Raw genomic sequence first — 27,061 nt, forward strand, 5'->3', positions numbered from 1 at the left:
ACCTTAGAATCTTACTGCCTTTGATCCTAATTAGATTAATAGTATATGGCATTCTTTTACCTGTCTTATTAATAGCTTTGTATCTGGGTTCATCATCAAAGTGGTGTTTGTTTTTTGTTTTTTGTTTTGTTTTGCTATGTCTTTAGTTTTCATATACATTGTTTCATTTTGGAAAGTGTTTCATCTGAAAACATACTGGACTTTCTGACATTCTACTTGGTGACACCATATGACATGGTGGCACAGTTATCTGTTACATTGTTTTTCCCAAAGGAGTGAAAAAGAAGGGAAAATGTTGGTCTCTTTTCCCCTTTATAGCCTAATTATTTTAATTGGTAACTCAATAATGCTAATACAAAAGTTTTAGGGAGTTTACTATATCTTATGTATGATATTGAACTGTTTTTTCTTTTCCTTTTCTCTCTCTCCCCATCTTTCTCTCCACTTTTAAACCCATTTTTAAAAATACCTTAGCTTGTTGGATTTATTTTATTGTCTATGCAATCTAACATTAAACATGTAAGCAAGAATAGCTGTGTTTCATGAGAAGATTTATACTTAGATAATATAGCTTTTGTTTCCTTGTCTATAAAATGAGTGGATTGATCACTAAGGTTCTCTCACTTCTAAAAACTTCTGGTCTTTTAATTTTAATTTAAATGTGGAGCAAATTCTGCCTGAGACAGAGATTCTAGGATGCCCTTAGTGGAGTGAGTGATCAAAATTGTATGCCCAAAATTAATTAATTGCTTTTGTTTACTACTGAGGAGCTTTCATTATAGAATTACTGAACTTCTGAATTTAGTAGGTGAAAAAATTGGAAAACACTATATGAGTAGGAAAGGCTTTATTGTTTTCTATCCACTCTGGAGCCAGTCGTCTGGGTCATTTGTTGTGATTCAACAACTGGTTACAGTATAAATTTTCTGGGGATCTGGATAATTTTCCTTACCTTTGTGGATCATCGGACAGTGGGAGGAAGGATATAAATACTAATTTTCTGAGGCAAACTTTTTTTAAGGGTTAAGATGAAGCAAAGTTAAAGACTGGTTTCATAACAGAAAACACCTATGAGTAGACTTTCCATATGCCTATTATTGTCAAGGTATTAGAAAACTTAAAAGCACTGGTGTTTTATTCATTTTTCTAGTGAATTTGGGTTAATTGATCTTGCCCCCAACCAAAAGATTTAGAGTGAAGAGTGATAATTCTTTTTAAATTAATTGGACTTGGTAATTTTCTGGGTTTTGAGAAGTAGATAAAATATGATAGCTCATCAGGCTTTTGGTTTTCCACTTGGCTTATCATTAAAATAATTCTGACAGTTTGAGCAGAGATAAGTCACTTAACTTTTCAGTTTTATTTTCTTTAAAATGGAGGCAGTACCTCAGAGTTTTTGTGGGGAGTGTGCTTTTAAAACCTTAAATTGTACCATATTATCCTTGATAGAGGGAGGCTTTTTGAGGTCTGAATATTGAATACTGTCAGACATTTTGCTTAGTTTTACCATATTGCTTCTCTATTTCCTTTATTTTTTTATTTCTTGTGCTATGGAGTGGATCTTTGAGTAGAAAGGGGAAGAGGGAGAAGGCATCTATTAAAAAATGAATGTGATAGAAATACAAAAGAAAGCAAGTTTTAAAAAATGAAGTGTTTGGTTTAAATGAACTTTGGATATCCTTTCCTTTTCAGATTGTCACCTAGTCAACCTTTCTTTTGAACATAGGTCAGAATTTTATATAATTCTCATGAAATGGGGGGGGGGAGCTGAAATTACAATTTTCTTTATTTCTTTTATATATATATATATATATATATATATATATATATATATATATATATATATATATATATAGAGAGAGAGAGAGAGAGAGAGAGAGAGAGAGAGAGAGAGAGAGAGAGAGAGAGAGAGAGAGAGCGCACTTAGCCTCTTTCTGTTCCTTCTCTTTTTATTCCATTGTAGGTCTCCCAGGAGGGGGAAAAAGCTGATTTTCTGTTCTCTTTTGAATGTACTGTAGGACAGAAATGAGATTTGATGCATGATATTATTACTACTTACTCTTTACACAAGCAGTCACCTCCTTAAGTTTCAGGATATTGTCCTTTTCAGTCAAGTGACCACATTACCTGCTTGGTAAGGGAGCTTGGCAAAGTGGATGAAGCAGTGGTTAAAAGAGAGAGACAGTCATGGGAGTCTGAAGGCCTGGATTTTCAGTACCACCTTTACCATTTAACTAGTTTGGCAGGTTGAGCAATTAAAAGTCCCAAAAGGGACAAGAGTATATTATTACCTCATAATCTTCAGAGTATTGTTTGGCCAGTCAAATGAGGTAAGCTTTGTAAACTTTAGAAATAGCTATTCTTTTGCTTTATTCTAATGAAATTGTTATGTACATAAGATTGTATAACAATAACTATTGCATTTAGAGAATTTTTTTTGTTCAAATTTTATTCTTCTTGCACGCTTTCTAAATTGAATTAGAAAGGTTAGATCTCATATACTTAATAGTCAGCTGAATGGAGTTCCTAAATCAAAAGGGTACACATGTTTGTGTATGTTTTTATATATATTAATTTTTGTGAAATACAGTAGAATTATTCTTGGATTAGTTTTGAATCTTTAGTATTCATTCTGTCAATTTAACGATCTTGCAGTGTTGCCAGAATCCAGTCCCTCTTTCCACAAGTCTTATTAAATTTGCCAATATCTTATTTTCTTGATTCTTTGACCTTTCTAGGCATGGCTAGATCTACGAGTTCTTTGTTAGGCCACATTCTTTTTGTTAGAGTAATTTCTTGAACCAGGGAAGAATGATAAATGCAAAAGTCTGAAAGTAGGAACTAACTATTGAGATTTGCTTGTTGTATATTGAATCATATTTTCTTTTTTTTAATAGATTGTAAAATTTCCTCTAGGAATCTTACCTTTAAATGTATGACTGTAAATGTATGACTTAGAATGAAGAGAGACTTGAGGCCATTTAGTTCATTATTTTCTCATAGAATATAATAAGGTGTCAGAGAAGTTCAGTGACTTAGGCAGGGTCACACAAGTTGTAAATTTGAGAGCTGGAATTCAAACCCTTTTCTAATTGCAGTCTCAATCATAAACTGCCTATTTTTAAGTTGATTTCCTGCAGGCATCTACTTAACATATATAAAGCAGGGCATATCTGCCACACTCTAGACTCCTCTCCTCCAACCTTCTTTTTTTAGGGCATTACCATCCTTTCATTTGCCAGGTTTACAACTGGGATGTCATCTTAAACACATCTGCTGTCCCTCCCTCACCTATTCATCCTTTTATTTGCTAACTCTTATGAATTCTCTCTCCACATCACTCTTAAGTTTGTCTGTCTCTCCTACTTATACAGTCTTATATATTCACCTCCCTAATTTCAGGCTCTTTAACTGTCTTGGACCATTGCAGTGGTCACCTAATTCATCTCCCTATTTGCACCCTTTCCTTCAATTTTTCTCTGACTATTGACTGGTTTTCTACTATCTACAAACATTCTACTGTCTCCTTTATCCTTAAAATTCCTGTTAGCTATTTTGTGGCTAAACTCCTTGTGAAAGGTGTTTCTTATAGCAATTTTTGTAATTCCTTTTGCACTCTAAAAAACTTTTTACAATATGACTTCCTATTTCATCCTTCAGCTGACACTGCTCTCCCCAAAGTTACCAGTGGTTTCTTGGTTGAAAAATCTAATTGACCTTTGTTCAGTATTTATTTTTCTTGACTTCTCTGTAGCCTTTGACAGTCAATCACCTTCTCCTTTCCTTTAGGTTCTTAATTCTCCAACCCTATCTATCCTCTCAATTTCACTCTCACTAGCCATGAGTGTATGTGCACCCCATCCCCAAGAATGTTCTTCTTGGCCTTTTTGTATGATCACTTAGTGCTAGATGACATTACTTTGTGACAGCTCCCATGATCCCCATCTTGTTGTTGATGACTTTTATGTCTATTTGTCGAGCCCTAAAGCTCTCTTGTGATCCTCAGGCTCATGTCTTCAACTGTGCCTCTTGAGGATCTTGAACTAACTGTTCAAAAAGCAGAGAGCTGGTGTTGTTATGGGCAAGCAAGTTTACCCCAAAGTATTGGGCCTAGGGTCAGGAAGAACTGAGTTCAAATCCCACTTCTGATATTTACTAGTTCTGTGAACTTGGACAAATCATTTAATCTCTTTGCCTCAATTTTCTCAACTGTAAAATTGTGATTGTATTAACTCTTGTCTTGTAGAGTTATTGTGAGGATAAAATAAAACAATGATTTTAAAGTAGTTAGCATATAAATACTTTGTTCTTGAGTTGTTTAATTGCATCTGACTCTTTGTGACCCCATTTGGGATTTTTTTGGCAATGATATTATAGTGGTTTGCCATTTCTTTCTCCAGCTCATTTTACAGATGATGAAAGTGTAAGTGACTTGTCCTGGATCATAATGGTTACTAAATGTCTGAGAGTGAATTTGAACCCAAGCAGATGATTTTTTCTAACTCCATGCCTGTACTCTATCCACTGCTTTACTTAGCCTTGGTATGAGGTCTAGAGCTGTTGACATGGCATTCTCTATATCTCTATATAGCCTGTGAGAAGGTAGTGTTCTTTTCCACAGACTATTCCCATTTAAAATTATGAAACTAAACATGAAGTTATTCTGGTTTAATCTTGATGACTAATGCTAAGTTTTTTATGCCATTATAGGGGTTCAGCTTCTTCACTGGAATGCAGTAATACATTTCTGAGCCATATAATATTTAACAAAAGTTTACTCAATCCAGAATAGATCAAATACGGGTTGCAGTATTGGTTAAAATTAAGTGAGACTCTTCTTAACTTCCATAAATGTATAGGAACCTTTCAGGAAGAGGTTTTTCACCAAGTCTCCAATGCAGAATACGTAAGTTGGCAAGGAAACCATACCTGTGATTCAAATTCTAGAACCACAGACTAATTCACTTCTTTAAGAGAAACCAGCATGGCCTATTTATAAAAAGTCTTCCTACCACAATATTAAAAAAAAAAAAAAAAAAAAAAAAGAAAGAGAAAGAAAAAGATCAATTTTTTTAAAGAGTAAAGAATAAATAAAAAGAAACTGTGAAAAGGATCTAGTATTCATATAAAGTTTTGCCTTAAAGTGATTTAGAAATATTATCCTCAAAACTATTCTAGGAGGTAGATTTATTATCTTTATCCTCATTTTACAGAAAGTGATTAAATGGTGTGTTGAAGGTGACACTTTCAGTAAGAATCTGAGTCAAGGTTAGAATTCAGTCTTTCTCACTTCATATATTGAGTGAACCAGCATCCAGACTAAAAGTTTTAGGAAAATTAAAGATAGAATAGAAGCAAAAGTGATACCATGGATTACCCTCTGGACACCCTCTTCCCTGTGTCCCCCAACAGGTGAATCTCTGAAATGTGGTATTAAAGGAGTTGAGGAAAAACAGAACAAAGTAGGGAGGGTGATAAAGACAAGTGCACTCTTAGCTTTTAAACTAACATGTTGAATTTACATATTTAATAAAACTAAGCAATAAATAGAAGATCTGTGGCTTTAATCTGTTCTCCTTTTAATTATACATGGAAATGATTATGTTTGGTGTTTAAGAACATAAAAACATTTTTTTAAAAAAGAGGGGGGAGTTAGAAGAATTTCAGCAAGAAGATGGTATTATGAGAGAAGGAAGTATAGACAGGTAATAAGCAAAAGAATTTGGAGTACAAAGGACTTAGTCCATAAAGAAGAGTCAGTGCCCATTGTGAGGGAGAGGGGTAATTATCCTTTGATGAGAAATAGATTTAATAATGATTCTTGTCTGGGGAAAGGCTTCACATTAGGAAGCTGCCTTCTCAACGTTATACCTTTGAGAGCAGTTAATATTTCCAAAGGACAAGATTAGAATTCCTTAGGTCAGTCAATCCTTGAGACTCAGAGAAAGGATGCTGAAATCTTAAGAATGGAGAATAACAAGGGGAAAACATGGTGAAAGACTTTGTAATTTAGGCTTAAACCACAAGATTTGGGGCACAGAGTAACTCCTAATTGCCGATGTTTCTCTCAGGAGTAGATATTTCAAAGAGGTGTATAAAGGGGCCAAAAAAAAAAAAAAAAAAAAAAAAAAGGCAAAATCATAGTAAGACTGTAATATTGTGGATGAAATTTGGAGCTCTGACCTTGTACTTCATAAGTTTTAATCCTGTGACGGATGCTCAGAGAATAAAGAATGAACAAGAATGAAAATCAGAAAATTTTAAAATGGAAGAAAAGAGAAGTAATGAGAAAAAGGCTAAGGAAAACATTTTTGAATGGGACATAGCAAGTGAAAACAATTAACAAAAGAGATTGGAAGGAAAGAAAAAAGTGAAAATTTTGTACTATTCAGAATTGAATCCATTGATGTGAGAGAAAAAGAGAACTGAAAAGGGGTTAAGGTTTGGCCAAGCTTGATCGGTAATAGTTCCACAGTAGGTAGCCTGGAATTGAACTCAATGACTGTGGGATAGATTGAGAAAGGAAAATGTAGGCAGTGCAGGAGTGATATTCTGGGAAAGAATCCACTTGGGGACAGAATGTAGATGAGGCATTACCAATTCTAAAGCAAATCTGGACAGCCTGTCAAGAAGCAGAGAGGTCGCCTTGTTAACAAGGGTCCATAGTTAAAGCTGTGGCTTTTCCAGTAACATTGTATGGCTGTGAAAGTTAATACTGTTGCCAAAGAGAGTCCCTTAGACAATAAGTGAAAATCAAATCAGTGAATATTTAAAGACATTTTCCCAGACTGTTTCTTAGAAGGTTTGGCCACATAATGAGATAACAAGTAATTGGAAAATTCTTTTATATTGGGAAAGATTGAAGGCAAGAGGAAAAGGAAACAGTAGTATGAGATGGATGAAGGTCATAGAAAAAGACAAACATGAATTTGGACAGATTTCAAGAATAATAAAGGATAGAAAGCCTGGATGTTCTATGGTGTGTGGGGTCATGAAGAGATCACTAAAATAGCAATAACAATAAAGACAGTGGGAAATGAAAGAATGATAAAAGACTCTATCCAGATAAAGGAATTTTAGAGTTCAGGAACATAGAATTAAAACATTTGTGAATTATAGGTATGATTAGTTTTGTATCTTAAGTGGGTTAAACAAAGAATACATGGTAATTGAGTGGATTGAGAATTTGAGAAGTAGGGTATAGGAAACATCAGTATGTATGTTGTCCTTTAGTATGAGGAAAGGAATTTAGCTAAATTCCTTGAGTGATATTTCTAGTGCCTGGTATGTGATAGAAGCTCATTATTAATGGTCAAATTTAATCAAGTTAGCTACATTCCTCCTTCCCCCATTGTTAGAGATGGTTTTGTTTTGTTTTTAAATTAATTATAGTTGGGGGCAGCTAGGTGGCGCAGTGGATAGAGCACCAGCCCTGAATTCAGGAGGACCTGAGTTCAAATGTGGTCTCAGACACTTAGCACTTCCTAGCTGTGTGATCCTGGGCAAGTCACTTAACCCCAGCCTAAAAAAAAAAAAAAAAAAAAAATTAATTATAGTTTTTATTTACCAGATATATGCATGGGTAATTTTTATTGCATTGACAATTGCCAAATCTTTTCCAATTTTTCCCCTCCTTTCACTTCCCCCTCCCCCTCAGATGGCAGGTCAATATCTTTAAAAGCCTTAGAAAATACCTAATGGTCATTCATCCCTTCTAACTATCCTTATTTGTCTTATATATACTGTCATCCTGTTATTGACCTACTTTTCCTTCACCTACATCATTCAAAATATTTTCTTTAAAATTCATTTTTTCTTTAAATGGTAGTATTGCAATAGTATAAACTTAATTTTTTTCCCATTTTCATATATGGCATTTCAGCAAGATTATGGTTTTGTAGGAGCAACCTAGGACTCTAACTAGCATGTTGAGTGTTGTTGTTATAGAACTGTGTGTCAAGTTCTCAAGTAACACCTGGTGGTGAATTAAGGAATGCAACATGTTTCCTTGGTGCTGCCTTCTAAGTAATTAGTTTGTTAGCCAGTCTCCAAAAGTATTGTCAAGAGACTTCATTCTCAGTAGCTGTTTAGAAAAATACCTAATAGGCCCCTTTATACTGATTCGAGGAAAGTTACATTTATCTATTGCTCAATCCAACATAAAAGGAATAAACCTCAGCAAAATGTTAGCAGTTCTTTTAACTTTTCAAGCAATTTTCAAGCAAAGTTGGAAAAATTTTGGATCTCTGTCATGAAATAATTTATTTTCTTTATAGAAAATGAAAAAGGGAAACAATTTAGACATCATATTCAACAGTCCTTATGTTACCCAAGAACTGTTTTTGGCTTTTAAAGAATCAAGGAAAATATACTGATTTAAACATAAAATCACAGAATTTCAGAGTTGGGAGGATTGCTAGGATGGGAATAATAGAATCCATGATAGGATTGTAATCCCTTTTACAATCTGATATGGATCCTTGATGTTGGGAAGAAATTATGAGTTAATAGAAGAAAGGATAGGTAGGGCCAAAACATAGTGTCATAGATTTGAGTAAAAGATAGACTGACTACAGTTATCATTTATTCCAACTTTTTCATTACACACTTCAGGAAACTGAGGTTCTTAGAGATGAGATTTGGTTCTAGATTCTGACTCCAGGGCCATTGCATTATACCAAAGCTCAAAATGTTTTAACCTTAGCAGGACTAAATGTTGTTTCTGACAGAAAATTCCTTCAGGTCAAGGAGAGTTTGATTTTCTTCTTTCTATCCACATGGTCAAACACAATGTCTGGCACATATTAGGTAATGTAATAAAAACTAGTTGCATGTTAGCATTCCCTTAACTCGGTGTTGGAATTGTGGGAAAAGATGAAAAGAGGTAGAGTAGTTAATGATACAAGATGGATTTGGAATTATAACTAGGTTCAAATTAGTACAAATAATCATTTCCCCTGAGGTCACATTACTCAGATTTGCACTGCATATTTCCATGGGGCTGAAACGAATGATACTATTTTATGTAATTTTAATTTTAAATAGTATATATTTGAATTTATATGACTACAAATTGGGACCTGTCCGTAAACAGATTTTCCACTGCTTCGGTTTGTTAGGAAGTTTCCAAGAGACACTGACACTTGAATGAAGGCATAGTTAGATGGTATGCTCATCAGATTTGTAGTTGGACAACAGAACTTGAAGGAACTTAGGGGGTTAATTAACCCCCTAATATCTTGACATCAAGATAAGTTTAATCAGATTTATATTTAGCAGAGGCAAACTAAAATCTTAAAGTTGAGTTCAGAATAATCAGTTTTGCTGGTATAAGATGGGAGAGACTGGGCTAGGTAAGCAGTCTGAAAAAAAATCTAGTATTTTAGTGGACTGCATGTGAGTCATTGGTATGATATAAAAGCCAGAAAAGAGTCATTGCTTTTATGGCTAAAGAGATCAGAATATTTTTCTGCTTTACTTTGGTCAGACTACATTTGGAATATTGTGTTTAGTGTTGGAAGCCACAGTTTCAGAAGGGCATTGATAAAATGGAGATAACATAGGTTTCATATAAGGAGAACAGACTTTGGGGGAGCCAGGGTTAAGTTGGACAGAATAGATCTTTTCAAGTATTTCAGAGATATGAGAAAAATCCGCCAAGATCCCTTTTATGTGGGCCAGTTTTTCTTTATTTGAATCATTAGGATAACTTTCTTTTTACTTAAGTATAAAAGTCCAACATTCAAGTAGTCCTCACCTAAGGAGCTTGACCTGTAATTTCTATTTAGTTGTGCCACTATAAAAAATTGGGTGCAGGGCATCCAAGCAAATTAATGTTCTATGTTACCTTGATGCATATTCTTTATATGTTAAACAGACTTCCCTTATGTTAAATATTACATGGTTTAGACCTTTTTATTAGAATCCCACACCTAAACTACTTTGCCTGTTCAGGCCTGCCTCAGAACATTTAGCTGAAAGCAAAATGAGAGGTATTCTGTTTGGCCATAAGGTAGGGGCAATGACTAGAATCCACAAAGAACTACATTAGAAACAAAACTTTCCTAACAATTAATTACAGCTGACTAAAATTGAATGTTATTCTTAGGAGGACTCATTGGGGATTTTGAGGCAGATGTGACTGGTGTCAGACCATGTCTGGAGTATATTTTAGAGGAAGAGTTTCTTTTCAAGGAGGGTTTTGGCCCTATAAAACTTTCAAAATTTTTTGCTGTTAGATATTGCATTCAGTTTTGTGTCATTTCCATGACCAAAGTGACACCTATATCTTTGTCATTTATAAAAATGTTCAACGGTACATATAGACCAAACACAGATTCACTGAGTCTTTCAACCAAGTAATTATTAATGGCTGTTATTTGACTTTGGTTATTTAACAGGTAAATACACTTAGAATTATAATTATAGTATAATTACTAGCCACTAATTAGCTAACTAATTCCCCAACTTGTCCACAAGAATTATATAAGAAACTTTCTTAAATGTTATATTAAAGTTAATGTTTAAGTGATAGTGTATAGCATTTCACCTCATCTACTTAGTGACTTTCTGCAAAGGAAATTAAGTTAGACAACCTATTACTGATGAAGTCATACTGGTCTTCTGTGATCACCAGTTCATTTTTTAACTCTCCTAAATATCTCTTTAATAGTACATTCTGGAATTTTGCCAGAAACCTACATTTTATTATTCCCAGACTTTTGGTTCTCATTGTTCAAAGTCTCAGAGGTCACTATGGTGGCTCGTTACACATGCTTATAGTAGGTAGGGGAGGAGCTACTCATCTTCCCAAGGTAATTTTTCCTTGAAGAAGTTTAGTCCATAGAAGCCAATTTTAAAACAAGTCAGTTACTGCTAGGGGGAAAAATACTTATAGTTAAAAGATGACATTGTTCTAAGTTGCAGTACAGTGACCTTCATAATTAAGGATTTATACAAATAGCTAGATATTGAGAACTTACTTGGAAAAAAGGCCACATCAATATTAGGAAGCTTGATAACTAGTTAAAAAATTTTTGTACATAGGTATATTTCCGTCTTTGGTTCTTAATAACTAGAAATTTTAATTTCTAGCTAAAGGGATAAAATATTACTACAAAGAAACAAGATGCATCAATAAAATATAGTTTTTCAGTTGAGATTTAATGATACAAATATATAAAACATTGAAAAAGCAATAAAAAATTAAAAATTAAAATCTGTGGTGCAGGTCAGGTTTGTCTATCCTCTATCACAGTCTATTAACACAAACTATTGAATGGTTGCTCCCTTTATAAATTTACATAATTTCCTATTAGCAAACAGTTTCTACTTATAAGTATGAAAATCATATCCAGATTATATAACATTTTCCTTGTAAAAAATTCCTCATATTTTTTTTTTAATTTTATTCATTTTTCCAAATTATCCCCTCCCTCCACTCCCTCTGCCCCCCCCCCCCCATGGCAGGTAATCCCATACATTTTACATGTGTTACAATATAACCTAGATACAATATATGTGTGTAAATACCATTTTCTTGTTGCACATTAATTATTAGCTTCCGAAGGTATAAGTAACCTGGGTAGATAGACAGTAGTGCTAACAATTTACATTCGCTTCCCAGTGTTCCTTCTCTGGGTATAGTTATTTCTGTCCATCATTGATCAACTGGAAGTGAGTTGTATCTTCTTTATGTTGAAGATTTCCACTTCCATCAGAATACATCCTCATACAGTATTGTTGTTGAAGTGTATAGTGATCTTCTGGTTCTGCTCATTTCACTCAGCAACAGTTGATTTAAGTCTCTCCAAGCCTCTCTGTATTCCTCCTGCTGGTCATTTCTTACAGAGCAATAATATTCCATAACCTTCATATACCACAATTTACCCAACCATTCTCCAATTGATGGACATCCATTCATCTTCCAGTTTCTAGCTACAACAAAAAGGGCTGCCACAAACATTTTGGCACATACAGGTCCCTTTCCGCTCTTTAGTATTTCTTTGGGATATAATCCCAAAAACAGCAATGCTGGGTCAAAGGGTATGCACAGTTTGACAACTTGTTGGGCATAGTTCCAAATTGCTCTCCAGAATGGCTGGATTCTTTCACAACTCCACCAACAATGTATCAGTGTCCCAGTTTTCCCACATCCCCTCCAACATTCATCATTATTTGTTCCTGTCATTTTAGCCAATCTGACAGGTGTATAGTGGTATCTCAGAGTTGTCTTAATTTGCATTTCTCTGATCAGTAGTGATCATTGGAACATTCTTTCATATGAGTGGAAATAGTTTCAAATTCCTCATCTTTTGAAAGATAGAAAGTTATCCTTAGGACAAATCTAGGAAATGATTGGCTGTTTTGATTTTGGCATAGAGCTCCAGTAAATATCCTTATGCTTATGAAAATCATTTTTCTTTAATAAATCAACACTTTAAGTGCTTATTGTATGCCAGGCAGTGTGTTAAGTACTGGGGATACAAAAAGAGGTAAAAGACTGAAGTTTCTTTATACCAGTTTACAATCTAATAGAGAAAACAACATGTAAACAAATTTATACAAAGCAGGCTATATACAGAGTAAATAGGAAATGATTAAAGGAGGGGAAAGCCCTGGAATTAAGGGAAGTACAGTCTTTCATGTAGATGGTGGGATTTAATTAGTTCTTCAAAGGAAACTGTGGATGTCAGTAGTTGAAGCCAGGCATAGGGGACTGACAGAGAAAATGCCTGGACCTGAGAGATGGATCTTGTTATTGGAACAGGACATCAGTGTCTTTTTGAATACAGGGTAGAGACTGAGGTATAAGAAGACTGCAAGGTAGGAATGGCGCTAGGTTATGAAGGGCTTTGAATGCCAAACTTGCATTTTGTATTTGCTTCTGAAGGCAATGGAAAGCCACCAGATTGGAGTAGGGAGAGACCTGAGGCAGGCATATCTACCAGCACTCTGTCACAATAGTCTCAGGTATGAGGTGGTGAGGGGCTGTACTAGGGGAGTGACAGTGTTAAGAGGAAAGAAGGGGGCGTATATTCAAGAGATGTTGTCAGAATGAAAACAGTAGGCCTTGATAAAAGCTTAGATACAGAGATGGAGAAATAGTGATAAATTCAGAATGACTTCTAGGTTGTGAGTCTGCGGGACTGGAAGATAGTTAATCTACTGTAACTGGAGGATTTGGGGGCAGGGATTTTTGTTTTGCTTATGTTGAATTTAAAATGTCCAATATATATCTGGTTTGAGATGTTTGGAAGGCAATTAACAGTGTGAAGTTAGAGCTCAGCAAAGAAATTGGGGCAATATAGGTAGATTTGAGAATCATCAGCATAGAAATGCTAATTAAATTCATGGGAGCTGATGAGATCACCCAGTGAAATAATAGAGAGAGAGAAGAGAAGAGGGTACAAGACAGAACTCTGGAGGATACTTACTCTGAGGGAATATAATCTGGAAGTTCCAGCAAAGGAGACAGAAGGAGAAGTCTGATAAGAGAAAAACCAAGGGAAAAATATGTCCAGAAAACCTAGGGGGAAAAGAGTATCAAGGAGAAGAGAGTGATCAGTTCTCTCAAAGGCTACAGAGAGGTCAAAGAGAATGAGAATTGAAAAAAAGGTAATTGAATTTGGCAATCAACAGATAATTAGTAACTTTGGTGGAATAATAAGGTCAGAGGCCAAATTAGAAGGGATTAGGAAGAGAGTGAGAGGAGAGAAAATGAAGACACATTTTAGTTTCAAAGGGCAGAAGAGATGTAAGGTGATAGTTATATAGGATATTTGAAAACCAGCAAAGGAGTGGGAATGACAAGAGGAAGCAAATTTATTCTAGGAGACATCATAGAATGGTAGTGGTCTCTTGAACAAGAGGTAAGGTTGACCTTGGTAAGGTCATGTAATTGTGTGAGACACGGTTCAGGAAGGAGGAGATAATGGCACAAGGCAGCTGAGTGTAGAAGATGAAAAAGGGAGATATAGTACATAGATGGCCTCATTTTTTCCCCTGTGAAATAGGAGGCAAGGCTTTCTGCTGAGGGACCCGGCGAAGGGGAAGTCATGAGAGATTTGAGGAGAGATTAAAAGGTTTGGAAGAGCTGCTGTGGAGAAATGGGATAGATAGTGAGTTAAAGAAGGTATAGTAGGAAGGCAATAAGATAATAGAGTTGGATTGGTTCACCAAGGACAACTTGGAGAGAAGAGAAGAAGTGATTGTCTCAGGGGAAGTAGTCTGGAAGAAAAATGAGGGATCCAAGGTCATGGTGTGGATGAAAAAAATAGGGTAATATAAGCTAAAATAGAGACTGAAAAGCCAGTAGATTATGGTCGGATAAGGGAATTTCAGAATTCTTCTACTTGGAAAATAGTACCTTTGTGGGTGCTGGCAAGATGAATATGAACGTCTTTGGTGTGTGACTGATGTGCAGTAGAGAAATATGCTCATGGGAGGGGTGAGTAGGTTGAAGAACTGAGTGTTCAGGATATTTGAGGGAGAACCAATATGTCCGTTGAAGTCTCCTGAAGACAGGAGTTGGGTTGGAGAGGAAAGAAATATATTGGGGGGAAAGGAGAAAAAGGGAGGAGTTTATCTTAAAGGGGTTTTATTTATATTGAGATTTAAGGATGAGGAAAAAATAGTATAAGATTTTAAAGCTGAGCCTCTAAATAATGGTTTTGTAAGTAGAGGTAAAATTGAATCTTAAATATTATTTTCATTATCTCTCCCTACATATATTTATATATAAGGAAATTGGGATATACTGGAAAAAGAATTAGATTTGGAGTTAGAGGACCTGTTCTTGCTTTCTGGTTCTTTTGCCACAAAAATAGCAAGAAACTCCTTTCCTACCATGCCTTAGTTTTCACATTTGTAAAACCAGAGGATTGGATTAGAAAGTCCATTCTGGAGAAGTTGTGTGTGTGCTTGACAAAATTGGAAAGGCTGATTAGAATTTAAATTATTGTGGTATGCATATCATGAGATAAGTGCTTGTGTACTACTGTAATTGTGGAAATGAAAATGAAGGTGTAAAGCCATGTAGATTTGAATCCACATTACTTTAAGATGAATGTTTTTGCATTTGAAAGAAATTGCCAAGTCATGTTGAGCTCAATATGGGGTAATTAAGTTTTGATCTCAGAACCAATTTAGACTTTTAGTTTTCTAATAAGAGATCATCTAACTCTTGGAAATTGACCAGCTGTCCAAAAGTAAGGTAATAAAGGGGTTGTTCTTCCCTTTTTATGTCTTCCCCTTTTATTTATCATGTAACACTGTGTGTGTGTGTGTGTGTGTGTGTGTGTGTGTGTGTGTGTGTGTGTGTGTGTGTGTGTGTGACAGAGATAGAGATAGAGATTGAAAAATGAATAATTCAATATTAGTTCATTTTAATTTTTTCTGTGTTTATTCAGTCTCCTGCTTGTCAATTTTTGTTCACCATGTGCAGAGATGTCTAAATGACAGAACAAAAAAATATTTTAATGGTCAATGAAGACATAAATATAAAATAAATGAATGCTATTGGAATGGCTCTCCTCCTCCCTCACACAATAGTGTGTATATTGTGGCCAGAAGAATAGAATTGTGTCCATCCATTAAGCCCTGAATGAATTTCAGACAAAATATGAGGTGAGAAGGAAAACAGAGAATTTCTTTTGGAAATGAAATTCATTTAGGAGACCAGTATAAGTCCAGCAGAAATTACCAGATCAGGCTCCTGAGCATTTGCAAAACTTTTGACAAAGGATTCAGCTTGCCTCTTTATTTGACTCAGAATCTAGTTTGTGAATGGGCTTTTGGGAAGATTAAATGGTTCAATTCAGATGGCTGCTGCTGTTGCTGAACTTGTTTTCTACTTTTTAGGCGACACCGGTCAGAATGGAGATGGGCAGCAGACCGGGCAGCTATTGTCAGCCGCTGGAATTGGCTTCAGGCTCATGTCTCTGATTTGGAATATCGAATTCGGCAACAAACAGATATTTACAAACAGATTCGAGCTAATAAGGTAGGGAATTAATGTGTCTGGTGTTTTTCCTCCCTTTTAAGTCCATTTCTTTTTGACTTTTAAATGGCTATTAACTATGTCAAGAAGACTGGTTAACATAATGTTCTGATACAGTGGCTTAATTTCTTTAGTGTATTGCTCAGTATATTGCACAAACACTGTTGGGTTAGACATTAATTTGGACATGTGTTTGGAACATTTTGTTCATCTAGGTTGATAGGGAGCACAATTATGCAAAGGGCCTGCATAATTTAAGCCAATCATTACCCTCAAATAAATCAAATATTATGTATTGTTACTTTGTCTCATCACATGGAAAGGAAATCTTGTGCATAAAATATTTGGATTTTTATTATTCCATCTTTATATAACCCTACTTAATTGCTGGAAATGCTTGCTTCCTTTAATATATTCATTATTTTAGGTTCTATATTGAATCTGAATGTGCCTATAAAATCAAGCTGGCAAAAATAATTTAAGTACCTAGGTACTAGTAATTAGGGTATGGATTTTTATGAATTTACCTTATAGAAGGGATAGGCTTTTAGAATTTTTGAAATAAATGTAATATTTGCGTATAGTCAGAATGATGTCACTTTATATTTTACATACAGTTATAAAAAGTTTGTATGTGTGAGAGGCATCCACACAGCCTTTTTTCTTAGAATTGGTATGATTGTGAATTATACTATATTATCACAGTGAGATTACTTATAATTTTCCATTTTTGAAAACATGTTTGTAGCCTTTTGTATTCAGATATTGAATATTGAATTTGAGAAGAAAGCATGGGGCAAGGGAGTGAGAGTGAGAGTATGTGTGGGAGACAGATAGATTATAGTGTCTTAAATCCATTTTAGCATGTTTATGGTTGCTATGGTTTTGAAGTCTCTTGCTTTGCTATCTTATTTAGTTATTAGCATTAATTTTAATCAGCAATCTTTGTTAAATTTGATCCTAGTGTTTTATGTAAAAGATAGTAATACTCTTTATCTGATTGAATTCTCCGTTATTCCACTGAAAAGCTTAGAGAAAATTGCCAAACCATGAAAAATGTGATGTGAAATCATTTACTAAATTTAATTGGAAGCAATCTATATTTGATTCTTCCCCTGGTTAGGATAAAATTCAAGCAGCCTAATACTATTACTTCTATAAGCTAAAATATTGTGGCTTCTTGTTAAGATTATGTGAGCTTTTTCACTTCCAAAGCAAAACTTAGAGTACAAAAGTTTTATCCCTAAGTAGTTTAAATATTAAATCATTACCTGTTAGATTCATCATATATTTATGCTTATCCTGAATACACAAGAAGATGAAATATGGACCATAGTATTTCTTCCTCCCTGTGACTAACATCACAATCTGAGTGTTGTATTTTTGAATGTTAATAAATGGTAATTTCAAAATTTATGAAGTAAAGATTCTTCATGTTAGGAAGTTATAATGGTGATCAGTGTTCCCTTTTTTTCTTCTTTGTTTGGTCAGGCAACTTGTTAGTCTCAAAATACTCCAAAGATTGGGAAAAAATTCAGTTTTGCTTTCAACTATTACTAACTGTGTGAATCATTTTTCATCTTCTTAATGTGAGGAAATGATTTGGGAAATTTTTTATTGTGGTTCCATTCATCTTGAGAATCTCTAGAAAGACATCTAGGAATTGGTTATTCTGGAATTGTTTTTGGCAGTATTGATAATTCTGGTTTTGTGTATGTCTAAGCTGTTCTGCAGCAAAGTGCCAGCAAGAAGGCAGTAATTTAACTGAGAATATTACTGTCCACTAAAAATATGTTCAACTTAAATTCTATTTTTATAATTCTATCATCTTTTCTCCAAATGGGAAAGTTTTTCAGAAAGGTGCTATGTCACCCTTTGTTGTGCTTTTGGTTTAGATGTGACTAAAAATTTTAGAGGGACAGTCATTCATTACTAAATTTCATACATAAGAATTTTTTTCCCAGATTGATATATCTAGAGGGCAGATTTTCCTATTTCATTATTTGTCAATATATTAAGTAGGATTTCTTTGTGAGGAAGATTATTTTTTGGACTTTTCACTAGTTGAGTCCAATCATAGTTGTTGATTGTTGAAAAACCAGCGCTGTTTGGTTTTTCCAACATTAAAAATACGTTTTAAAGTAATTAGTAGGAAATAATTTATGCTAAACCTAGAGCAGCACTTTAAAATAAAATGGGTATGTGTATGTGTATATATACACATTCGTGTAAGTATTCTACTGTTTTCACTGCTTTTCATTTAAATAAGTTTAGTGTCTCAAAGTCTTTGAGATACCCCCTTTCCTCCACTAATTCTAATTTTGTCTTTGAGGAACATATCTACTGCATGTGAAAACTATAAAAACTAAGTTTTAGCGTTTACTATTGATGTGTGTTTTAGAGGAAGTAAATTTCAGGGTTTTTTTTTAATCTCTTCCTTCTTCCTACCCCATGTCATTTCTATAAACCATGCTTGAACTGGAGGGAATGGGGAGGAAAAGAAGTGACACTGAAGATGAAAGTCATCGTGAGAACCTGGCTCACTTTACTGTCTGCTCCCTTTTCATTAATTAGGGGTACTTCTCTCTATTCACTTGATAAGCTGATGTTGATAGAAAATGTATGTTCCTTTTGGTCCCCCATACTTCCATTTAGCCATCTAAACTCTGGAATTAATTAATATAAGTGACCAAGTATTGAAAAATATTGGTGAGGTCCAAGGAGTAATTTAGGTTAACCTTAACAAAAGGACAAAGCAGAGTTGGAGCAATAAAAGACACAACACACTTGCTTCTACACTATAGAAACTAGAATATAAAGTATATGACTTCCATCATTAAACTCATTTGTGGGTCCAGGTCCTTGAGAACTGTTTCATAACTGATACAGTTCATGATTGTTGATCTCAGTGTGTACCAGAGGAGAGTTTTGAAAAGTGTGGAATTGTGTAATACTTCTTTTCCTCTGAGAAAGAAAACCAAAAGTAATGGTCATTTCTGTCCCTCTGACATGAATTTCATTATCTTTAGAAGTTAGTAAGTTGAAATATTGATACTTAAGAGTTTTCTAATCCAATCCTTTCTTTTTATATATTAATCTTCAAATGAAACTAAAATTTATTTTTCTCTCATCTCTTTTACACCTTTTGAAATAGTGTTTTGGTGGTTTTTTTTTTTTTTTTTCTTGGAAGCCTATAGCTCTGATTTGGGGGGGGGGGAACAAAAGGATGTAGACCACTCCCGAGTTTTTCCCAAGAAAGAAATTCATCCTGCTACTACATACCTTTGAACCATTCCACCTGGGAGTTATTCTTTAGTCTTGGTGTGTAAAAAGGCCTTTCTCACACTAGCTTCTGGCATATATTAGAGGCAATGTCATTGATATGTTTTCTTGGATTAAAAAATTAGAAGTAATTTTTTTTTGTTTGTTTTTTTAATAAAGTTTAGGGCTCTCGTGCCTTTTTTTTTTTTTTTTTTTTTTTTTTTTTGGATTTGGTTAGTTACCATGTCCTTTGAATTTTGGTCTTTTGAGATCTTACAGAAGTAAAGTATATTTCTGAATCCCTCTTTGCTCTATAAAAATTGGGGGGTGGTACATGGAACAGAGGAAATTTAAATCCTTTACTACTATTCATATGTTCTCACCTGTCCTTTTATTTTGTTCTTTCAGCACTGTCACACTGACAGTTTTGAAATATCATGCAATGTGCCAGTACCATTAGTCCTAGGCTTCCTAGCTAGAGGGTATTGGTGGGAAGTTGTAGTCACAGCTCTGCATTAGAGGTCTATTTAGTGGTCTTTCTCTCTTGTGATCTTTATATCCACAGGTCACTAAATTCTTCTGCCATAAAAATGTGCACAGAGGAAATTGTCAAACAGGAATTTATTGGACTTATTTTTTCTTATTTGGTAATTGTCATTTTTTATGTTAGGTTTTAACTTAATTTAGAGCAAAAGGTTGGCTGACAGTCATTGTGAACAAGTGTTGGCATCTCTTTGAAATTTATGCACTTAGATGCATCTCCTAAAATCATTGTGGTAGTAGGAAGAGGACTGGAGTAGAGAAGCCCAGAGACCTGAGTTCTGGACCTCGTTCTGCCACTAACTAGCTTGGACTTAGTTTCCTCAGATGTGGGACTAGTTGATTTTTGGTGTGTTAGTTCAATTTTTATATTTTATCATTTTCTTCAGATGGGAGGGGCCAGGTTTTTGGTAACATTTTACTTGTTTGAGTTGATTCCAACCCATCAAAAGAAAGTGTCTCTTACCTGCTTCCTTTCCCTCTTCATTTCCTTTCACTTGAGAGTCCTTTGAAAAACAGATTTGACAGTTCAATTTAAAAAGTATTTTGGCTTCTGGTTGATATTACAGCTCTTAGCTGCAAGATGCTCTATAGTTTGCAAGTGGTTTAACAATGGAACAATTAGCATTATCAAGTCAAGTGAACAAACATTTATTAAACACATTACTTGAGAGAACTTATAGGGTTGTTATGTTAGTCATAACATAAGTGCTTTCTTTGTATCAGGTATTCTGCTGATTTGTGGGAATACAAAGAATGGCAAAAACCAGACCTTGCTGTCAAGGAACTTGCATTCTAGGGGGGCTATGAGATGGGGAGCACAACATGCAAACAACTATGTATAAACAAGTTGTTTATAGGATAAATTGGTAAGAACAAAGGAAATAATATCATTATCAGGTATTGATTGGGAAAGTCTTCTGAGGCTAGGAAACTTTGAGAGAGAGATTTCAGATATGAGGGACAGATAATAGAAGCTTGGAATAGGGGAATGGAGTATCTTAACTGAGGAACCACAACAAGTTAAAAGAGTAAGAACACTGGGAAGGTAGGAAGAAGACAAGTTGTAAAGAACATTAAAAACCAAAGGATTCACTCCTGGGAGTAATTGGGAATCACTAGAATTTGTTGAATAAGGGAATGATACGGTCGTACTTGTTGTTTGAGAAGATTATTTAGGTATCTAAGCATGGGGAAAGGCATGAAGCACAGAGACCCATTAAAAGACTGTTGGAGTAGTTCCATTGTGAAGTCTTGTATTAGGGTTGCGGCAGTGTCGGGGGGCAAATTGGGGTATATAAAGAAGAGATATTGTGAAGGTAGAATCAACAGGACTTGGCAACGAAGTGAAAATAGTGGATGAGAGAGTGAGGATTTGAGAATGACAGATTACAAGATGGCCTGGAGGATAGGGATATTGCCCTTGATGGAAGGGAATACCTGTAGGGAGAAAGACAGAGTTCATTCAGTTTGAGGCATGTTGAGTTCAAGATATCTACTAGAATTTCAGCTTGATGTGATAAATACATTTGAAGATATGAGATTAGACTGGTTAGATAAACTATATAGGTAGTTGAACCCATGGAAACTGATGAGTTCATCAAGTGAAATGATAGATAAAGAGAAAAGAACAAGGCCCAGGATAACCCTGGGAGATACACACAGTTATATGACTAATTGAAGATTCAGACAGAGAGACTGAGAAGGGAACAATCATCCAGGTAGAAAGAAAACATTATTTTAAACAATGTTGTTTGAGAATCTTATATCAAGATACTAAGGAGTTCAATAAAATTACTTTATGCTAACAGGGCTTTGGAAGGCAAGTTATAGACATCTGATCATTTAAATGTCAACTAAAGATTACTAGTAGAGACGACAAGAATGGTTGTATATGACATAACTAAAAGTATATCTAGTCTTATTGAAGACTTAAGATTTAACCATATGTAGCAAATAAAGGTAAAATACATAAGGCATCATTGAGCCAAGTGCCACAATGTTCATGGACTATAGGAAATAGTTAACATGTGCTAAGTTATCTAGAGGCACTTCATAAAAGAGATAGGACTTTAAGAAAGGCTTTAAGAAAAGTTTGGGTAATTTGATATAAAATGATTTTGAGTATAGGTATTGAGTATGGATAGAGGTCTGAAGGGATAAAGACAGCAAGATTAGCATGGCTTCTTTAACAAGAAGTTGAGATTTCCTTGACTCTGAGAATACTTTGAGGGAAATAGTATAATTGGTTAAATGAAGCTGAGCCAAATTTTTTTGTGGGAGGGAGGCTCAAACCGAGAAGAAATTTGGACTTAAACTAATAGGCAATGGGGAACTGTTCGATGTTCTTGAGCAAGAAAGATAATATCAGTGATTTAGGAAGATTAACTCAAATTCTTGGATAATTCTTGTTACTCTGGAAGATGATCACTTTTACTTGTACATGGCTTTGTAGGCATATGGAAATTTTTGTTGTTGTTTTGGTTTGGCTTAGGTTGTGGATTTTTTCTTTTTTCTTTTTCTCTCTCTCTCTGTTTTTTTTTTTTTTTTTTTTTTTTTTTTGTTGTTTTTTGTTTTTTGTTTGTTTGTTTCTTTTGTTTTTTGTCTATCAGGCCTGTCCTTGAGATCATTTTTGAGAATCAGTCCCCACAACTAGTTGAGTCAGTTTTGGACTATGGAATAAGTGTTCCTGATCTTATTCTTGGACTTTTACTTATATTCTAAACTCAGAATTATAAGGGATTTTAGAGATCATCTGACCTTCCTCATTTAACAGATGAGAAAATAAAACTTAGAGACTTGAGTGGTCTGAGGTCATATAACTAGTTAGTGGCATAGACAAGACTAGAACCCAGATTTCTTGACTCCCAGTCCAGTGTTTTTTTTTTTTTTTTTTTTTTTTCCACTATGCCATGATTTGTAATCTCTCTTTGATTCTTCCAGCCATCTCCTCTGCTCTGAACTGTCCCTGCTCTTGCATTTCATTAAGTTGGACCCATCTAGGAAGTAAGTTTCTCCACTGTTTCTTGATGTTCTCTGCTTTCCAATTTTATGTTTGACCTTAGGAGGGAGTCCAAAACCTTAAAAAATACTGAACCAATTCAAGAGTTTGAAAATAAATTGTGGTCATTGGGGACATAGTTTGAAGGCCTTTGGAGTGTGAAAGGAGGTAGAGCAATTTAGTCTGTGATGTACATCTCAGTTGCAATTGAGATAAATTAAACAAAACTATGAATTTTAGAATACTAATAAGATAATCCAATCTTGTTTTCATGAGGCCCTGGTAAAACTCTTTGTGTTTAAATTGATATGAAGTTTTGTGTCTACTAAGTTCACCTCTACTTTTTCTGCCAAAATGTTTGGCTTATGTAGAGGAGCTTTGTGACGATTTTTTTTCCTTTTCAATTTTTTTCATGAACTCTGTCTACTGGAAGATATAAGCTATCAATCTGGATTGGGTGCTTTGCTTTTGTCCTTCTTTGTGCTTGGGGTAAACATTAGTTTGGAAAATTTAAAGTATCTTTTTTATTGTGGTATTGTTGGTTTGTATACATGTTGCAGAGATCATCCTAGTTCTGTTCACCCAAATGCTTTTGTTGCTCAAATAACAGTTGGCTTAGATGACCATCTGTACTTAGGGGACTAAAAAATGTGACTGGAGCCTCTTTGGTAATTATCCATACCACCCATTAACTAAAAGATCTACAGGATTTATCTATTATTAATTTTTTTAAAGGAATGTAATATAATAATCCAATATTAAATTGCAGGATTTTTCATATGAAAGTGTGTATTTGACCTTAGAGCTGTGTTGTGATAATTACAGAGGACAAGAGGGCTGCGTTTCCATGTAGAGACTGAAAGCTTGGATCTAGATGTAGGACCTTAACAGCTGAACATGATTGCTAGTAGACTTGTTAAATGGTTTGTGTGAGCAAGAAAAATTGCTGTGGGTATGATGACTTTCTAGAGTGAAGCATAAAGAATCATCATTCCCTTTGAGATTAAATACAGGTAAAAATCTGTAACTATGGTACTGACCTCAATATCTCTCTCTCTCTTTCTCTTTCTCTCTGTCCTCTCCTCTCTCTTTTTCGTTCCCCATCCTCTTCCCCTCTCCCCCTCCTTTTTTCCCTCTTTCTCCACCTTCCTTCCTTCTCTCCCTATCCTGTTCCTTCTTTGTCTCTTTCTCATCTTCTCTCCTGCAGGGGTTGATAGTTCTTGGTGAGGCATCTCCTGCAGAACACACAGCAGTAGACTCATCCCTTCCCTTTAATACTGAGGTGAAGGCTGAACATGGGACTGACAGACTGGTAAGTACACAGAAGTGAGTGGGGAGAGGGGGGAATTAATGAAGTGTACTGGGTAGTGGTGGTTGTTTAATTGTTCATTTATGTCTGATTTGATGTCATCCTATGAGTTTTTTGTGTATTGGGAGTTTTGTAGCAAAGATAGTGGAGTGATTTGTCATTTTACGGATGAGGAATAGTGGCAAATAGATTAAGTGACTTGCCCATTTCTGTCCTGGTTTCCAGGGCTGCTTTTCTATTTTCAGTAACTATATTGACTAAAGTATTTAAAAAAAAAAAAATGATCCTTTTTACTGCCTTGTCTCGTCAAGGTACAAGTCCCCCAACCTAGGCAATTTAAAGTATCATAGGGTATGATCATTACATAGAAAATTTCTGGATTTTTGAATAATATGAAGAGGACATGACCAGAGCAAGAAATTAGTACCTCAGTTGAACATGAAAAACATTTGATGTTTGTTTCTTCATATCCTAGAATATATGTAGTTCATAAAACCCAGACTCTCAAGAGTTAAAAGAGAGCTTGAGTTCACCTAATATCACTCATAAATGAACCAGAATCATTGTTGTAGCACATCCAAGGACTAGTTATTGAGCCTATTGACTTTTGCGTAAAGGAAGGAACTTAGTATTTTCTGAAGCAATTCATTTCTTCCCTTCCCCCCTCCCTCTCTTTCTCTCTTCTTCCCTCCTTTCCTCCCTTCTCCCTCCCTCCTTTTCTCTTTCCTTTCCTCTCTCCCTTTTTCTTCTTTCTCCCTTCTTTCTTCTATTCCTCCCTTCCCTCCTCCCTCTTTCCCTCCCTCTCTCCCTTCCTTCCCTTCTTCTTCCTTCTCTCTTCCTCCCTCCCTCTTCATCTCTATCTCTTTCTCATATTTTCCTTATATTAAATCTAGATTTACTTATTTCATGCATTGCTCCATGTTCGTTCCTCTGATTGAAGAGCAAAATCTAAACTCTTTTCTATATAATTGTTCTTCAGATATTGAGAAACTTCCTGTTGTCCATTTCCTTCAGTGTTGCCACTTCCACTCCCTATGTATATTCTCTGGGTTCAATATCCACAGTTCTTCAACAGTTGGGCTAATCCTGAGGCTCTTCAGTATCATGGTTTGCCATTTTTTGGAATTTTTCCAGCTTTTCAATAATATATCTATGATAACAATTCTGGAGTTCTCTCCAGTGATTAAGTTTGCCAGCTGATTCTTTATGATTTGTCTATGTCTTCCCAAATGTTTACTGGAAGGAATGGGATAGGTTGGATCATGCACCGATTGTCTTCCTCATTTTCTGATTTCATGCAGGTTATCAGTGGAGTGCTCTGTCCATTCACTTCTCTGTCCATTTTACTTTTTTGTTTAACAATTCCTTAATCACATCCTTCACTTATTTTCTTCTTATTGGTTATATGTATTGATTTCTTTGTACCCACTGTATGCCTTTCCATTGCATATTTTCAGTGGGCTTTCTAAAATGTTACTCTTAGAACTCTATATGGTACTTGATGTTGTTCAAGACATAGTACAGTCCGGGCATTATGTCCTTAATATTGTACACTCTACTACTTGTACTGTAGCCTTACTTTTTAAAAAATTGGAATGTGATGTCATGGTTATAGTCTTAAGGAGCTACCTAGAGCTCTGAGAAGTTAAATGACTTGCCATTTAAGTGACAGCCAGTTATGTGTTTGAGGTAGGACTTGATTCCAGGTCATCTGGACTCCAAGTTTGGATCTCTAATTACCTCATACTTTGGATCCAAGTTTGGATCTCTAATTACCTCTAATTATCTCTAACTACCTCATATTATCTTTTTTTTTTTTTTTTCTTTTTTTTTTTTCCCTGAGGCAATTGGGGTTAAGAGACTTGCCCAAAATCACACAGCTAGGAAGTATTAAGTGTCTGAGGCCGGATTTTAACTCAGGTCCTCCGGACTTGAGGACTTTAGGCTCTATCTACTGTATCACCTAGCTGCCTCATACCTCATATTATCTTCAAGATAGTGATATGACAGCCAAAATAAATAGTATGGTTTAGTTGCATTAGTAATTTGAAGTGAACCACTATTTAGTTAGCAATATCTCCATACTTTATATTTGTGAAATAGATTTTTTGAACCCAAATATAAAACTGGGTGTTTATTCATATTATAATTTGTCTTATGATATTTTGCCTAATGTTTTAGTTTGTCAAAATCATTTCATATTTCAACTCTCATGTGTATTGTCCTAGTTTTGTGTCATCTTCAAATTATGCCAACTTTGTCTTTGTCCTAGTCATTGATAAACAATATCATAGGGCTAAACATAAATCCTTGGTGGGTAACCATTGATGATTTTCATTATGAGTAGCTGACAAGTGTAATGTAGTTCACATTAATTTCATTTTGTCTACAAGAATAGCTTGAAATATTTTTGTTGAATACGTTGCTAATGTTATATAATTATTTTTTCATCATTTCCCTGATTTGCTAGCCTTATATCCCTGCCAAAAAATGTGTTCATAATATCATAGGGCAAAAGGTAGAAGGGACCTCATCATAAAGTCCGAACCCCCAACACCCTATAGATATTAAATTGCCCGTGACCATTACAAGTAGTCAGCTTACAGATGGGATTTGAATTCAGATCATCTCAATTCAGAGCTATCTCTCTAGTTATTTTGTGCCGAATCCAAGAAATTAAGAAAGCAAGACTCGTTGTCAAAGTTATCTTGGTTATTGGTGAGCACTGCTTCCTTTTTCTACATATTCACTAATTATTCTTTAATGACCTAAAATTTCTTCAGCAATTTAAGTTGACAGCTTTATATTTTGGAGGCTCCATTTTCTCCTTCAAGATCATGTTAATTAATACTCATACCCCTCCTATTTTCTACTGTAAAGATAGTAACAGTTTTTGAGTAATAGCAACTACCTGTTCTTTAAATACTATGGATCTGATCTGATCTGATGA

The 27,061-nt window shown here is 34.9% G+C and overlaps 1 protein-coding gene across 7 annotated transcripts in view; it reads left to right on the top strand.

Moving 5' to 3' along the window:
* The window catches only part of KANSL1 (KAT8 regulatory NSL complex subunit 1), a 185,133-nt gene that overhangs the window by 119,731 nt on the left and 38,341 nt on the right, over positions 1-27,061 (top strand). For 6 of the 7 annotated variants that reach the window (XM_074260971.1, XM_074260972.1, XM_074260970.1 and 3 more), the window contains 2 exons: positions 15,862-16,003; positions 24,010-24,114. In XM_074260971.1, coding sequence (XP_074117072.1) covers positions 15,862-16,003; positions 24,010-24,114 — 247 coding nt within the window. The remainder of the gene's footprint in view (positions 1-15,861; positions 16,004-24,009; positions 24,115-27,061) is intronic. The other variant, XM_074260973.1, reaches the window with a different exon arrangement.

The sequence above is a fragment of the Sminthopsis crassicaudata genome, chromosome 4 (assembly GCF_048593235.1).
Source record: "Sminthopsis crassicaudata isolate SCR6 chromosome 4, ASM4859323v1, whole genome shotgun sequence".
NCBI lineage: Eukaryota > Metazoa > Chordata > Mammalia > Dasyuromorphia > Dasyuridae > Sminthopsis > Sminthopsis crassicaudata.